Source organism: Zonotrichia albicollis, chromosome 2 (genome assembly GCF_047830755.1).
Source record: "Zonotrichia albicollis isolate bZonAlb1 chromosome 2, bZonAlb1.hap1, whole genome shotgun sequence".
Taxonomy (NCBI): Eukaryota; Metazoa; Chordata; class Aves; order Passeriformes; family Passerellidae; genus Zonotrichia; species Zonotrichia albicollis.
This window is the reverse complement of record NC_133820.1, coordinates 80,059,992-80,075,682: the sequence shown is the minus strand read 5'-3', so window position 1 is coordinate 80,075,682 and position 15,691 is coordinate 80,059,992. Positions and strand designations below refer to the sequence as shown.

Sequence of the window (15,691 nt, the reverse complement as noted above, 5' to 3'; positions counted from 1 at the left end):
ATGAAAGCACCCTCTGGGACGTGGAGGGCTCAGTTTCCTTTGGGAGTGGGTTTGATTGGAAGCAAACCTAAATAATTCCACTTCAAAGGAGTGAATAAGGAATATTGTTCTGGAATGTCAAAAACACACACATTAACCCAAACCAATCTTCACAAGAATCCTAAAGTGTTAAGATTGCTTAGCTAAAAAAACAAAACCCAAACCCAAAACCAAACAGGAAGATGAAACTCAAAACAACCACAATGTTACTGATTCAGGTATAGAAATTGGTCAACAGTACCTTAAGATCAGTGGGTGGAGTGGGAGGGATGGCACAGGGGAAGGCTATCAGATAGCATTCAGTAATGCCACCTGACAAACTTACAAGCCATATTCCAACAGGGGAGACAAATACATGACTATCATGGCTGCCTTAAAACCTCCAGTCTGTTTGGTGTTGCTAAACAAACTTCATTACAACAATCATCACTTTTCTATCATTTATTTCAGTTAGGTGAGGTACTTCACATTGCTGTATTCAACTGTGTGTGCCCTCCACAGTCCTACCATTTGAATTTCTTAATGGGCCTTTTCGGGGGGGAAAACCCATGTCATTTTTCCACATATAATATAAATAGCAAACATTGGTTTAACTAAAGTTTTCTGACAATTTATTAACATTATTAGACTTGAGAAACAAAGCAAAGTTTTATTCAAAATGTAAACATTAAGATAATTTTAAAATGTTAGTGTTCACCAACAGTAAGGATAGTCCTTTTTCTGCCTATTTTCTTCCACACATTTATTTTAAAATAATGCACTGAAAAAATGGTTTTTTCACTTGAGTCACCTGAAGAAGTTCTTATAGTATTCTTGCACCATTATAAATAAAAGATGGAGATAACCTCATACTCCAAGTTTGCAGCCATATCACCATACTCCACTCAGAATGTTACCTGTGCATGATACAAATGATAATCCTGCTCTGAAGCAGCTCATCATTATTACAAGGAAATATCACAGATAGTAAGTCCCAAAACTTTTAAGGGGGTGGAAGGGAAAAAAACCCACCACATAAAAATCTTGCACAAAATGCATGCCTGTATAGAAATACCCAAAGTTGCAGTAGGAACAAGCAGCAAAATATAGCAAGGACAAATGCAAAGTTTATTCCACGTATGCTACAATTAGTCAAGATGTTAGGGAAGTATCAAAATTTGTACTATTAACATATGGCAACGGTTTTATTCTTACAATACATTGCAATAGAGTTGCCTCACAGGAAAAGGCTTTTAAGCTGCAGACAGTGCAATTGCATTGAATCTTAATTCTTCTGGGTCACGTTCCATGAATTTCTTGCAAACTTCTATTGCATCCTAGGAGAAAAAAGTACAAAGAAAACCAAAATGAAAAACAATATAAATCATATTTGTTATTAAAAAGCAAACAAAACATAACTGAAAATGAAGATATGCTTTATCCAGACGAGGCCCAAAATGGATTTTTCCATAAAGGTTTCCTAAATAGTGTGACAAACCTACATAAATGGTATTTCTGATGTGAGTTGCCATGACTCAAGATTACTTACAGTGCTCATATGGGCAGCCTAAAAGAAAAAGTTTTATGAAGGACCTTTAGCAATGATGATTTTTGTGACTGAATATTACTTTGTGCAGCAGATGTGTTGCTTTCCTGACTTGCTAAATGCATCTCTGAAGTTTGCCTTAGCTAGTACTGCTGCCTTCAGAAATTTTTCCTTTGTTTCAAGATGAATCTAAGCTGGGTGGGGTGATTGAAAGATTTTAAGTAATTCCTTCATCTAGCTTTAGGGTGCAATCTGGAGAACACATGTTATCAGCAAAAACAGGAAAAAGACACATAAGGAATAAGGAAAGCTTTATCCAATTTCTTCCCCTGTCCAAGCAAGCACAAATTATTTGCAAACTTTATAGACATTAGTCTATGCTTCTAGACTACAAAATAATTTTCTATTTTGTTTGTTTTAGTTTCTCTGGTTTCTTCCTTTTGTAATACTAATCCAATCTGGATATCATAAAACTCAGATCTATGCATTGACTTCTCTCAACTTGAACTTTGCATCATTCTGTGGGGATGACAGTTTATCCTCCCAACTCAGTGTATCCCTTTCTAATTAGATTCTCAGCTCACGACACAAAGAAGCACCCAAAAGAAGCTGTGAAAGTAGAGAAGAATGATCATTAGCAAGGGTCAGAAAGGAAATCAGCTTCTGTCCAGCACGACACCTATCAAACTATAAACCAAAGGAAAGAGGATGAAAAATTGTAAGTTTTCAGTCTGCTAACTTCTTGTTAGTTGTACTAATTGAAAGGAACAGGAGTATATGAAAATCTAAGCACAGAAGATAAGTCAGTCTGATCTTGTAGTCAACCCTTATGATATTTATGTTACGATACTCTCTCATCCACAGCCACAATGTAAGTGTTGCAAATTATCTCTTTTCAAACCTAATTTGGCCTCACCATCCCCATTACTCTATTCCTCATCCAACTGCAAATATAGCTAGACTTGTATACGTATTTTCATATATCTATTTTATAAACTTTGTAGAAACATAGCAAGAATTTCATATAGCACCATTTAAGGAGGTTCTGTATCCCTACCTCTAAAAAAGAGTCGTCGCTGGTTTCTCCATGGTTTATTGGAAATGGCTTGCGCCCATCTGTTGGAAGACAAAGTGGGATTGAATAACACATTTATAAAATTATAAAAGCTTTGTTTTTTCCAGTTAAAACTATTTAAGCGGATCTTTTGTACTTTGCTTTCCAAAATCCTATCACATTTTTCATAAAGTTCACACATGCAGCTAGATGTTCCCTGGTCTCTCCACTGCTGACTGCTTCTACCAGTATCATTATATACAGTCTATTGCTTTTAAAAAATAATCCAAGAAAAACAATGAAATATTTTTCAGTATTTAATTTGAAAACTTCAAAGCTGTAAGATGCTGTTGGTTTAGTGCTTGTATAGTACTTCAATTTTTCAAATAGAATAGAAAAATTTCAGCTACGCTTGATGGATTTACACAGACAGACAGCTGAATGTCTGTGGTGTTTGACAGCTGTGATCAGGGACTCCACAACAGACCAGAGTAGCAAACCCACCATTCTGAAGAGTCTGGCATCACTGAAAATGTTTCTGTCATTTAAAATAAATTAGCAAACGAAACCCAACAGCTCTAAATATTTAGTATTTTCACAGCGTTTAAACAGGATTGCTATGGTTATTTTTCTTATATGTTCTTTTTCCTTGCATTTCCAATAGAATAATGCTTGTCATTCTCATTCTGTTGGTTACTTGCAACGAGTTAACAGTATGAAAAGTTATGTCAGGTTATCTGAAATATTTCTTTAAAAATACAAAACAAAATCCTTTTGGCTCTGTCTTCCCTGTAAAAGGCTTTTCCCTCCCCAAAGTTGCCACCAAAGTTGACAACACTTCCAAACTACATTTTCCATAACTAAAAATAGATTTGATGTTGAAAAACATTTGGATTTATATGAACAAGATGTTGTTCATTACTGTAACTACCAGGGCTGCAGATACAAGGCAAAACCCTCAGAAAATGCCAGGGAAACAGAACTGAATTCCCTGCACTGTTGCAAGTTTACCTTAATTTTGGGGCTTTTTTGAGTCCTTATTGGCAGAACGACATTTTAATTTCACGTCTCTATAAATAATGTGTTTTCTATGACAGAAACATCACGTATATTTAATATCCATGTGCTTCCTTAGCATTTTCTGCATGCCAAAGCCCACATGCTGCCCACACTGTCTGAAGCCAGTGAATCAATTAACAAACCTTCCATTTTACTACTTTTAAGTTGGAGGTTTTTTGCTTCCTTCCACTGGTACACAGAGAAGTTATTTTAAGAACAAAAGAAATAGTACTATTGACATTCCACTGTACAGCAGGGCTAAATGCCTCTTCTCCTTCTAATTTGTTATTTTTAGGAAAAATTCAAATGGGGCTTCTCTCACATCATACTTACAGAAATTGGGTAAACATGCTCATCACAGTATGTAGTCAGCTTTTCAAGCAGCATATATTCATGGACAATGAAAATGTATCACAGCACACAACCAAAAAAAGTGAAAGTCATCCCTTATGTCTTGAAATCTAGAGCCATAAAATACTTATTGCATCCTACAGTACTTACTTTTTTGATCTAGTCCACTGACAGATAGACAGCATCATAAAATACAAAAATGTGTGCCTACTGGTTATGACTTATCCCTGCTAATACCCCTTAGGTCAACTTAATATTAACATAAGCACTTCTTATATATTGCTTATGCCCCATGCTGTGATTACTTGTCACCTGTTAAGGGCATTGCTTAATTAACATGCTGATTTTCAAAAGATGAAAGTCTTATCACCACAAAATACTGCAAAAATTATGTTAGGAAAGATCAGTGAGTTGCAGTTTTTACATGCTGAACTGCTTGCTGGGTTACTGAAGAGCCTGCTGGAAAACCTAGTTGCCCAGCAACATATTTAAGATTGGAGTCATTAGAGAATATCTGAGCAAAACTAAGTGCTACACAATCTGAACAGGAAAAAATAGCTGTATTTCAAAAAATAAGGACTACTGTTGCACAGTTAACTGTCTACTGACCACAAAAAGTAGAGGAAAAAATACCAGACTATTACAGACAAGTTGCAGTGTTAATATCTCTTAGTAACCTGACTACATAATTTGAGTTTAAACATTATCACTTATGCTGTGCTTATTAAGCACAGCTGCTTAATAATACCGCTAACATTTCTGAAGTGGCACACAGTTAATTTAATACTTCCACAAGCAGCTCAGGAACATAAACATAACAAATGTCCTGTGAAATTTTGAGTGTTTATCCATTTTTCTTGCTTCCTGTCCTTATAAATGCCCATAGAAGTTTGCATGCAGTCTAGTATTCTGTTCCATTTTATCTTAATAGGATGGAGTTAAGGGAAGGAAAACAATAAGACCCAAAAAAACCCCAAAAATCCTAATAAACAAACAAACTCCCCGCCTCCAAAAAAATCCCAAAAAACTAAGAAGAAGGCTGCAGTTGTTTGAAAGAAATCCCCAGACCCTAAGATGCAGGTGAAAAGAACCTAAGCCCAACATAACATCAAGAAATCTCTCTGAAACTTTGACAGTTAACAGCATCACTACTTGAATTTGTTTCTAAAAAATGGAGAGTGGATAAAAAGTGTTCTTACCCAATTCATAGAGATGACCACCTACATTAACTAATGCAATAAAGTGAAGATCTACTTTTTCATCTATACTTGGTGCCTGCAAGACAAAACAAGACAGAAAGAAATTGTGTTTATTGAACTCTTATTGCTATATGATGAATGAGCATGTATCATCATAATATCAAATATACCTGGACAAAAGAGATTACAATTGGGAAGCACATTCTGGATCTATACAGAATGGCAGAAATCAAGTGAGGAACATTTTGCAATACAAAGGAATTGTCTGCAATGCATGTATCAATAAGAATCCATGCATTAAAGTACCTGGAAATACTTCTGATTATAGCTCCACATAAAAGTTCTATTTTTCATTACTGAATTAGAAGTAAAATCAGCTCTAATACATAAACATCAAAAATAGATTTTCATATAAATAACTAATCCTTCACTAATCTACCTCCCATAACAAAGTGATGCAGGACTCAACTCTGAAATGGTAATATTTCAGAACTGAAAATATTCACTGGTCAAAATAATTTTTTCCTCATAAGCCAACCCCAGTTAACCAGTTTCCTCTTCACAGGCAGTCAAAACAAACACATCTTAGGTGGGGAGGAAAGATAATAGCCAGAGGTGCCCAGACTGAATTTTGCAAGTGGCATCATACTCATTATACCCAGCAAGGACGGAAGTGCAGTGACAGCACCAAGTGACACAACATAAAAAATGGTTACAGTGAGTAAAGATCCACCTAGCCCACTACTGTGCTGGCAACTACAGCAAGCAGCAAAAGCCTTTGCAGAAGTTTGTGGGTATCCAGAGCATGGTGCTCCACCAGCACACGTTCCCAGCACCTGCTGAGCAGTGGTGTTGGAACCTGTGAGCCAGAAGATCATTCATCACTTCTGAGCCAAAAGCTCTATCACCACTGTTGTGTTTAATAGCAACTGATGGTGTTAATTCCTTATCAGTCTGTCCAGTCTGCATCTGAACACAATTTAAGATGATATTGTTTTGATCAAATGGGAAAAAGGACTTCAGGTTTTCTTAATTATCAAAAACCTGACTTGTGTGAAAATGTATTTAATGAATTTTCTTGCATCGTTTAATTACTGCTAGGCTTACATAAATTTTCTAAAAGACTCCAAAAATGTAAAAACTTGCTAAAAACAGATTAGAGTGTAAAATAAGTTGTAGAACCTCAAAGTCGTATCATCTTCTAAAGACTGGGCTCAAAATTTCCTTTTTGATGATGGCCATGAAAAAATACTTTAAAAGATGATATAAATTGAAGAAATTTGGCAAACAACCAGAACAACAGAGTGAAGGACAAGAAGTCACCACAAGTCCTTCAAATACATTAAGAAGGCCAACAAATGCAGCACTGTGGAGGAAATGCCAACAGCTTACAGAAATTCTGTGCAGCAAGCTCAAAAATGGGAAAAAAAAGAAAAAGAAAACAAAATACCACACAACTTCCCTTCACTCTCATTTAAGATTTATTCCATGACCAGTTAGAAGTGTGAAAGGCACAAACACCCTGTTTCATCACTGTTTCAGAGAGCCTAGAATGGAGAAAATGCATTCTGGCCACTGAAGATGAGGCATCTGATATCAAAGGGGCAAGAGGATCTTTCCACCAGAAATTCAAGCTGTCTAAGTGAAATGGCCTTTGATAATTTTGTTTCACAGAAAGCCAAACAGAGCCAGGACTTAGCAAAACCAAACAGTCCCAAGAACTTGACTACTCCACTTGCAAACTTCAAAGTTTGCAAACTATGGAAACCACAAGTTTCCATAAAACCACACAAGACAGCAGGTAATGTCCAATTGTTGTTATTGCTACTGACCACCCAACTTTTTACAGACATCTAAACTGTAGTGCTACAAAAGTGTGCAGGCAGGCAAGGCTTGTAAAATCCCACACTGTCACCTAATTCCCTTCAGGGACATACCACTTCACAGCTGTTCACTTATCAATTAAACATATCAACTAAGAAATCTGGGTTTAAGAAATGTCATGGTTAGGGAGAAGACCACTGCCAGTTAGTGTCACACTAGGAAGGAGGTGGTTTAACAATTTAGAGCCTACATTTAAACATACTTCTACCTGGGCTCAAGGTGACATGAAGCAAAAGGAGTACATCACTATTTCTGAGGACTTTGGGATGTTCAGGAATTGATTTTTACTTCATTTAGAAACAACATATAGTTGCCCTTTTGACCATTTTGGGTGTAAAGTTCTTTGTCACATTCTAATAAACACCCTTTCTCTAGAGAGACACCATTGGCATGCTTGGAATGCTGAGGCTATATATAGAAAGAAGATGAATAAGTAAACCATCAAAAAAAGCATGATTGACTTTTCATAAAGTTTACTTAGAGACAGACTGCTATAGAATCCTGCTGAGTTTTTGTACAAGACTAATCTAAATAACATGCTTTCAGTGTGCTATTGCCATAAACCGTGAGAAATGCTGTGTTTTTACATTTTTGATTCCCCAATCCCAGAGAGAATGAAAGTGCCATGCCATTATTAAGTTTTCTACCATATGTTCTAGTGTATGCAGTCTCCTTCCATTAAGATTTCTTTCCATCTAATCTAGATAGCAGTAAAGTTGATTTTTATATGTCTTGAAAAAATAGGATTTCAATAATTTTTGACAGAAAAAATTTGCATAATCATAAGCACAACAAAACAATAAGATCTAAATAGTCACAGTGCCATAAAACTTTGTATCATAAAAATATGCTGCTCATAACTTAAGCAAACAAGTAACTGGATTAATCTTTCCCAATGTGATGAATCTGATTCAAAATCCCTCCACTCCTCCCCTCCTTAGGGAAAAAGCCTCCAACACATCCCTATGTGTGCAAGCACACTCAAACACACACAGGCACCACATGAAAAGCCTAGTCAGGCCAATTTCCACTTCACTGGGAAGCCCTAAAAATTCTAACACTTGAACCAGAAGACTTTAAATTTCAAAGGAATGGAAAAAAGTGGGAATGTCAGCTCCAGGGAGATGTCTTTTGTGGTCTCCTCAAAAAGCTACACCTTTGGCCAAGTTTTCAAGTTTCTAATAAAGTGTCTATGTGAATGTTTAAAAGAACAAGGAGCATAGCTTTACGAAGTCTTCCTGCACATTCATCACAAAGTATTGCTTAGAATTTGCTTAGAACAGTTACAGAGGATTTTCTCCTGACTGCTGTTCTTGTCAAAGACCACAGTAACACAGACATCAATCAAATGTTCAGATCATCTGTTCCTCTAGATTCTTTCACTTAAAAGCCCAGTCAGTGTGCAAAAGGAAAAAAGCACATTTGAAGGATCACATGTGTGTATGAACCACAAGGAGAACAACATGGGAGTATAAATTATGCGATTGTCTAATTAGGATTTGGAACTGACCTATGGGATTCAAGACTCATTTTTCAAGTCTTCTGAAGAGCTGTCATGCTGAGTACTGGAAATGTATACTTCTCTCCTATCCAGGAAAGACATAAAGAGGAAGACTACCAGCACCTTGAGTAGCTTACAAAACTTCTGTTATGGTTGCAATCATAGTATAAGAAGTAAGTTTTGGTAATTTGGGTCAGTAGACATAATTTTTCCAATTTACTTCTCCAAACTAAAAAAATGCTAAAAAAATAAAAAGCAGAAGACTCAAAACTGATTTAAAGAAGAAAAATGTAAGTTCAGTGCTCAAAGTGATGATTCTGAGAACATCATCTCAAATGTAACTTTTTTCCAAGGAATTAAGGTAACATTCAATGACAATAACACAGAATATTTTCATGAATACTCAGTTGCACACACAAAAGAGACAGCCAAGGTTGTCTGCCCTCTAATTCTGGATACCACATTAAAAGTACTTAAATATCAGAGTCCCTGTTTTTCAGAGGATTTGACTGCCTTCTCTGCTAACCTGGACATTCAAATTGAATAATAAACAAGTGCTGACCTTTGTGAGAAATAATTTGAATTGACTTGTCTCAGGTCAATACCCATTAGTTCATGCTATTGAAACAGAACCTCTACATTTCTTCCTCTAGCAGGAATCAAATCTATAATTAAAACTGCATTTCCCAAAGTATTTACAATATAAAAGATAACCCTTCCTATGCCTTCTTGTACTAAGAAATTCCTTTAGTTTTACCTCTCACCAGTGCATGCTGCCCTCTCCTCATGAACTAAACCAGTCTTTCTAGTTGTTGCACTAACCTTCAGAAACTCAATGGTACACGCCACATCACTGTTTGCTCAGTCATGTCAGCCTGTCTAATAAAGTATATTTCATCACCTGCACAGTTTCTCTTGCAATGCACTTAGACCATTATCCCAGTCTAAAAGTTGGTGTTCAACTTTCATGCATTTTAAATCTTTGATCTTCAAATGTTGCTAAGTCAAGACATAACTGTTTGTCAAATTTCTGTGCAACTAGTTTCTTTTCCTAAGAACTTCATTTCTGTGACAAACTTACAACTGAGAAAAACAATGATCTTGCTTTCATGGATCCACTGAACAAGCCTTACCACAGCCTGCTTAAAATGTATTTATGAAAGACTACATTATAAGAGCAGATTCAGTGTTACATGACAGTTTTCAGGCAATTTCTTCCAACTATATCTTGTATTTTTATTATTCCCTTACGCTTGCTTTTGAAAGGAGAAGCAAAGCAAGAAACCTCACAAACCAGTGTAGTAGAATGCTTTGCAATACAGGTAGTGACTGGGAAAGGAAAAAGTCACTTGGTGTTAAGTCAAGAAACTGGCATCAGGAGTCTGTTAAGTTATGGAAGAGTACTGAAGACTGATAGGGAAGAGACAGTTTTGCAGAACCTTCAAGAATAAAAAAATTCAGATACATCCAATTGAAAGATCATGACAAAAGCATCTACAGTTTTAAGAGAAGAAAAAACCTTAGAGGTTTATCTACACCAGATATTGCAAGAAGCCAAAGGAAAACAGATCCAAAAAAGAAGACAACTAGGTATGGTTTATATTCAATAAATTCTGAAGTAAAATGGAAAAAGTGATGCAATTGCTGTTGAATAGATCAGACATCTGTAACTTCTGTTTTGCAGCATGGGATATGTTTGGGCAAATACACTGTGTAGGACTGTGAAAGGCATTTGGGTCTCAGTTAAAGTACTGCAACTAAAACAGAGACTGGAATGATGGTCACAAGTTTTCAGTAAGACTGTTTCTGGCTTTTTCTCACAAAACAGTGACATCTCTATTCATGCTCAATACACTGCAGTGAGTTTGTCATATAAAAGGCAGCAAAACCTAAGGCAAACAGAAACACTAAAAGAACAGATGATCTGGAGAAGAAAGTGACAAGGATGGAGGGAAAGTCAACATTACTAAACAATCATGCTGTTAGCTTATCTTAAAAATTTGCCACATCTACTGCAATTTATCAGATTTGTACAGAACGCTTCAGGACAGTATTTTCAATTTCCCCCCCAACCCCCTAATATATGTTCTTAACTCATCTAGAGACATACTCTAAAAGGATGTATTGGGTGTGGCAGAGATGGGGCTCGTTTCCCCAGAGCAGCCCTCCCAGTGCTGAGCTTGACACTGGGAGCTGGAAAGGGGCTGTGACACCCCAGGGCTGTGGCCACTGCTGAGCAGCGCTGGCCCTGCACCACTGCCCTCTCTCACATCTCACCCTCAGCAGCAGGAGAGGGGTGGGCAAAGCCCTGTGAGGGGACATGGCCAGGACAGGTGCCCAAACTGGCCAAAGGGATGTTTCTGTATCATACGACGTCTGCTCAGCAATGAAAGCTAAGAGAAAGGAGGAGGAAAAAGGGAAAAGAACTAACAACATTAGTAATTGTGACAATTGTCTTCCTGGCCAACCACTACACACACTCAAGATTGGCTTCCCAGGAAGTGTCTGGACATCCCCTGCTGATGGAAAGTACAGAATAAATTTTTTGTTTTCCCCTGCTTTCATGTGAAGCTTTTGCTTTACTGAACTGCCTTTATCTTGACATACAAGTTTTTTTCTCTTATTTTCTCCCCACCCTGGCCTGCAAAGGAGGGAAGTGACAGAGCAGCCTGATGGGCATCTGGTGTCCAGCCAAGGTCAACCACTACTGAAGTCAAGGAAAGTTTTCAACTAGGAAAACTGCTTTTATTTAAGGAGCCTAGAAAAAGCTTCTCAGCATCACAACTTTTGCTCTAGATTTTGAAACAATCTTCTTTCTGTTTGTCAATGTTTTAGTGGTAGAAATGTACTCAGAACTACAAGAAAGTTCAACTATATTTTAAACACAATATACAGGATGTTCCCACCCCTTTAAATTCAAGAGCATAGATTTCTTAATAAAAGCAATACTGAAGTGCTCATACAACTCTCATACAATGCTGGTCTCAAGCAATGCTGAGCAGTTCAGCCTCTTTGTACAGCTAGGAGAATATCAGAGCTCTACTAATACTACTTGTTGACAGGACATTAATACCACCTTGTCATTCAAATTTTACAAAGCCAACAGAGACAGCTTTAATGCCAAAAATGCTGTCTGGTTTCTTCCATAATAAACTAATTTACAAAAAGGTGGTCTTAATTTTCTTGTAAGGCATGTTATACAAACGTGCAAAGATGAGAACAACATTTAGTTACCAATACATACCAGACTATATAGTATTTATCAGTATTCACTGATGAATCTTTATGTATAGGCCTTGAAATTTTAATCTGTTGGATGAAGACAGGACATCGGGGGAATTAAGGTATAATATTTTAAAAGCTCTTAGAAGCAAGCTTCTGCTTTGCCAAATAGAGTTGTACTGAAAGCTAAACTAATTTCCTGAACATTTTTAAAGGAAATGTTCACTACTAGTGGATGAAGACTCGTTTTTAGACATTTTCTGAAGTTAACAAAACTCTCAGCTTGGTTTTCTGCTATAATGACAACAGATTATGCTGTAATGTCTTAGATAAGTCATCGCTTATTTACTGCTGAAGTAAACTCATGTTCAATTAATGCTTTTGTTCTAGGCAGGCACACTCAAGCTCAAGTCTCCTTCAAGAAGTTTTCTTAACAACAAGCACAGAAAAGTCAAATTCAAACATGATCCCAGTTTCAAATTACAGAAACATGACAGAATTTTCCAAGGTTTGCTAAACAATAAAATCCCCAGGTAAAATGTCAGATGTTGTCAATGTCAGCAAAACAAATGAGGGTAAGAAGCATGAGTTGGGAAGAATTTAAGTCAGTACTTAACTTCACAACTCCTCAGATCCCAAAATATTTAACTAGCTCCAAATGATAACATCAAGAATGGTCCATAGTTCTGAATATTACATGAGAGCTAGATACTTAATAAAAGCAATTACTATTTGCATGAAGAGAAAAGAGTCCGGGAAAAGGCCTCATCTTGAAATATTTATCAGGATGAAAATAAAAAAGCTATAAAGAAGTGGAAGCATTTGACACTAATTTTTAATAGCAGTAAAACATTAAGGGTTTCCACATGTGCAAAGGCACATCTGAATGAAAAAGAAAATTATTTGGACCACAGCTAGAGTAGTTATTTCACCTCTGTAAAAAACCCACCTATCTCAAAGATGAATTCCCAGGAACACAGGTGAAATGTGATCAGTATCAAAGAATGATAAAAACAAAATCAATGTCCCAATTCTGCATTTAAGAGCATTAACTTCTACACACCAAGATTTATCTTTCTATTCATGTATGCATTAGAAGTGTGATCACTCCTTAAATGCAGGATGAAATAGCACTAAAAGACTCCTTCAGTTTGGTGTTTCTGCTGGTGGCCATCAGGCCATTTAGAAACATTGGCTACTCTGTACATATAATTTTTTTTCCAGATTTTCAAGATACATTTGTGATCGCTGAGTGAAGGAGGAAAAAAGTTTTCATTTCATGACAAGCTTTTCTTATTGGAACATCTTCCCTTTCAACTGCAATGTTTGAGTACAAACTGTATGAAGAAACAAGATGTCAAGTGAGAAAATGACCAGCCTCTTGGGATTAAAGGAAATATTTTATCATTATTGAAATACCCAGGGACCATTAACCAAGAGTTAAGGAAAGAAAAGGAGACTAGGCTTAGGATATGAGAACTTAAAACCAGGTCTCAAACACAGAAGAAATAATACCACGTGGCAAAAAATTAGAAGCCCCTTGATTTAGCAGATCCAAATGAAAGATCATGAAGATGAGGTGAAAAGAAGAGGCTGGATGTGGAGCCTATGGCAAAAAAAAATGCCAGTTCATGAAAGGTAAACTTCTTCTATGCTTTGAAAATGATTTAGCATATGTATGGAATCAAAAATACCTGGACAGCAAAGCGTGGAATGATGTACTTTTGCTGTCTGACATGGTGGAAAGGGAAAAAAACAAACCAGGAAGAAAGAAATCTTAGGAATGGTTGAGAAAAGACCCCAACAAAACATGATGCCTTGAAGACTGAAGCTACATGGCAGAAGGCCAGTGTGTCAGAGTAAGAAAAGACTGAAGATGGACTACACTTACAACAGAATGAAGCCCGACAGATGGAAGGCGTATCAAGGGCCGCCACCGGCGCAGACGGACTGACGGACTGGGAGCCTTGGCAGGACCTACATGATTACGTTTGGCCCAGGAGAGGGATGCTGAGTGACACAATGGTGAGGCCTTCGTTCTGCTGTGGCTAACCTGAGGCTGCGATGAGCATGGTGGTGAAGACAGCGAGGACGATGACGACTACATAAACATTAAAAAAGAACATACTTAGCCCACTGAAACCTGAAATAGCATCCCTGCAACTGCAGCAAACAGCAACTGCAGAAATGTCCACTATTGAGTATACTGTCCTTCAACTGCTAAAATCACACAGATAATAATCAAGAATGTGTTGAATGAAAAGACGAAAGAACACTGCAAATAAGCAAAGATATTGTTCAAACCTGAAGTTTACAGACAGATAAGCTAGAGGTTATTCACACCCAGGGAATTTGACAACATGAACACAAAATAACTGACTCATTCAAGAGACAGTGTTGGAAAGTGAGGAGGGAGGGGATTTAAGCATCATTTAATAGAAGAAATCATTAAGAAAGAGAAAGAATCAGTTTTGTCTACAGCTACAAGGGCTGTGAACAATAGCTCTTTGGCAATTTGGGATAGCAAGACTGCTGCTCTGGGATTTAAGGTGAATCAAGTAACTATGGCAACAGAACCCAGAGTCTTTCTTTACTGTTTCATGTCTAACATAAAAGGAAAGCAAAGGAAAAGGGAAGCTTACCGTGGTGAGGTATGCAACTTCCTAAGTTTTTCACCTATTCTTCTAAAATAGCAGGCCAGTGGCAGTACTGCCATTAACACTCAGGATCCCTTTAGTATCCGTGGAAGCAGTGGGACTATGTTAAACCATTCAAATTGTTACTATTAGAAGAAAGACCATAGAAGTATTAAAAATGACTCTCAGCTCCAACTGACAAAGTTATAGTAAATATATTAAGACCAGAAAGGACCATTGTGATGATTTAGTTTTGATCTTCTGTCCCACACAGGCCACAGGACCAAACAAGTTCAAGTTTTGCATGGATCAGAGCATACTCATAAAACAAAAACAAACATTCAAGCTTAACAATTTTTTAACTACTGAAAAAAATCAGAACAAATAAAAAATTCCATCAGTCCTGTCTATAGCTACATAGAGACAATAAGCAGCATATTCATACAGTTTACTAAAATTCATAATAAATGAAAATGCAACCTTCTTAGTCCTGTTCAGTGATGACATAACATGAACAATAGATTACATCATTCATCTAGCCATGATGCCAAACCAGGAGCTCACCTTTAACATTTCATCCACTATTATCTTGGAATATGTAAAAATCCCCAGTGTTATCTAGAGCCTCTCAGAGAACCCCTTGCCTTCTGTCAAGAAATGAAGTTAATCTTTTGTGCTAATTACACAGCTTTTATTTGGCCTCAGAAAAACACTCCTTTGTTTGAAGCTAATCTAAAGGGCGATCCAGATTGTCCTGTGTTGATGTCTTGTGCTTCAATATCTGCTGATCTTTTTCCACTGCCTGTAAGCTTTGAGGTGTATTTTAGTAACAGAATCATGGTTTGGATAACAGAATCATGGTTTGGATTAGAAGGGCCCACCTTGAAGATCATCTAGTTACAACTTCCACGTGGGCAGGGACACCTTCCATTACACCAGGTTGCTCAGAGCCCCACCCAAATCAGTCTTGGACACCTCCAGGCATGAGTCATCCACAACTTCTCTGGGCAACCTTTTCCATTGCCTCACTACCCTCACAGTAAGGAATTTCTTCCTAATGTCCAATCTAAGCCCATTGTCTTTAAGTTTGAAGCCACTGCCCTTAGTCCTGTCAGGACAAGCCCTTGCATAGTCTCCCTCCTCAGGAGCTGCAGCCTGGTCACCCTGCTACTGCCTTCCATGTCACTGGCAGACTACTGGATAGTACAGGTCTTAAAACCA

At 37.2% G+C, this 15,691-nt stretch overlaps 1 protein-coding gene across 1 annotated transcript in view; it reads right to left on the bottom strand.

Moving 5' to 3' along the window:
* Positions 1–723: 723 nt before the first annotated feature.
* The window catches only part of UCHL3 (ubiquitin C-terminal hydrolase L3), a 41,545-nt gene continuing 26,577 nt past the window's right edge, over positions 724–15,691 (bottom strand). Inside the window, exons 7-9 of the mRNA XM_005487498.4 lie at positions 5,228–5,303; positions 2,622–2,680; positions 724–1,355 (exon numbers count right to left, since the gene is read on the bottom strand). Coding sequence (XP_005487555.1) covers positions 1,272–1,355; positions 2,622–2,680; positions 5,228–5,303 — 219 coding nt within the window. The 3' untranslated portion in view covers positions 724–1,271. The remainder of the gene's footprint in view (positions 1,356–2,621; positions 2,681–5,227; positions 5,304–15,691) is intronic.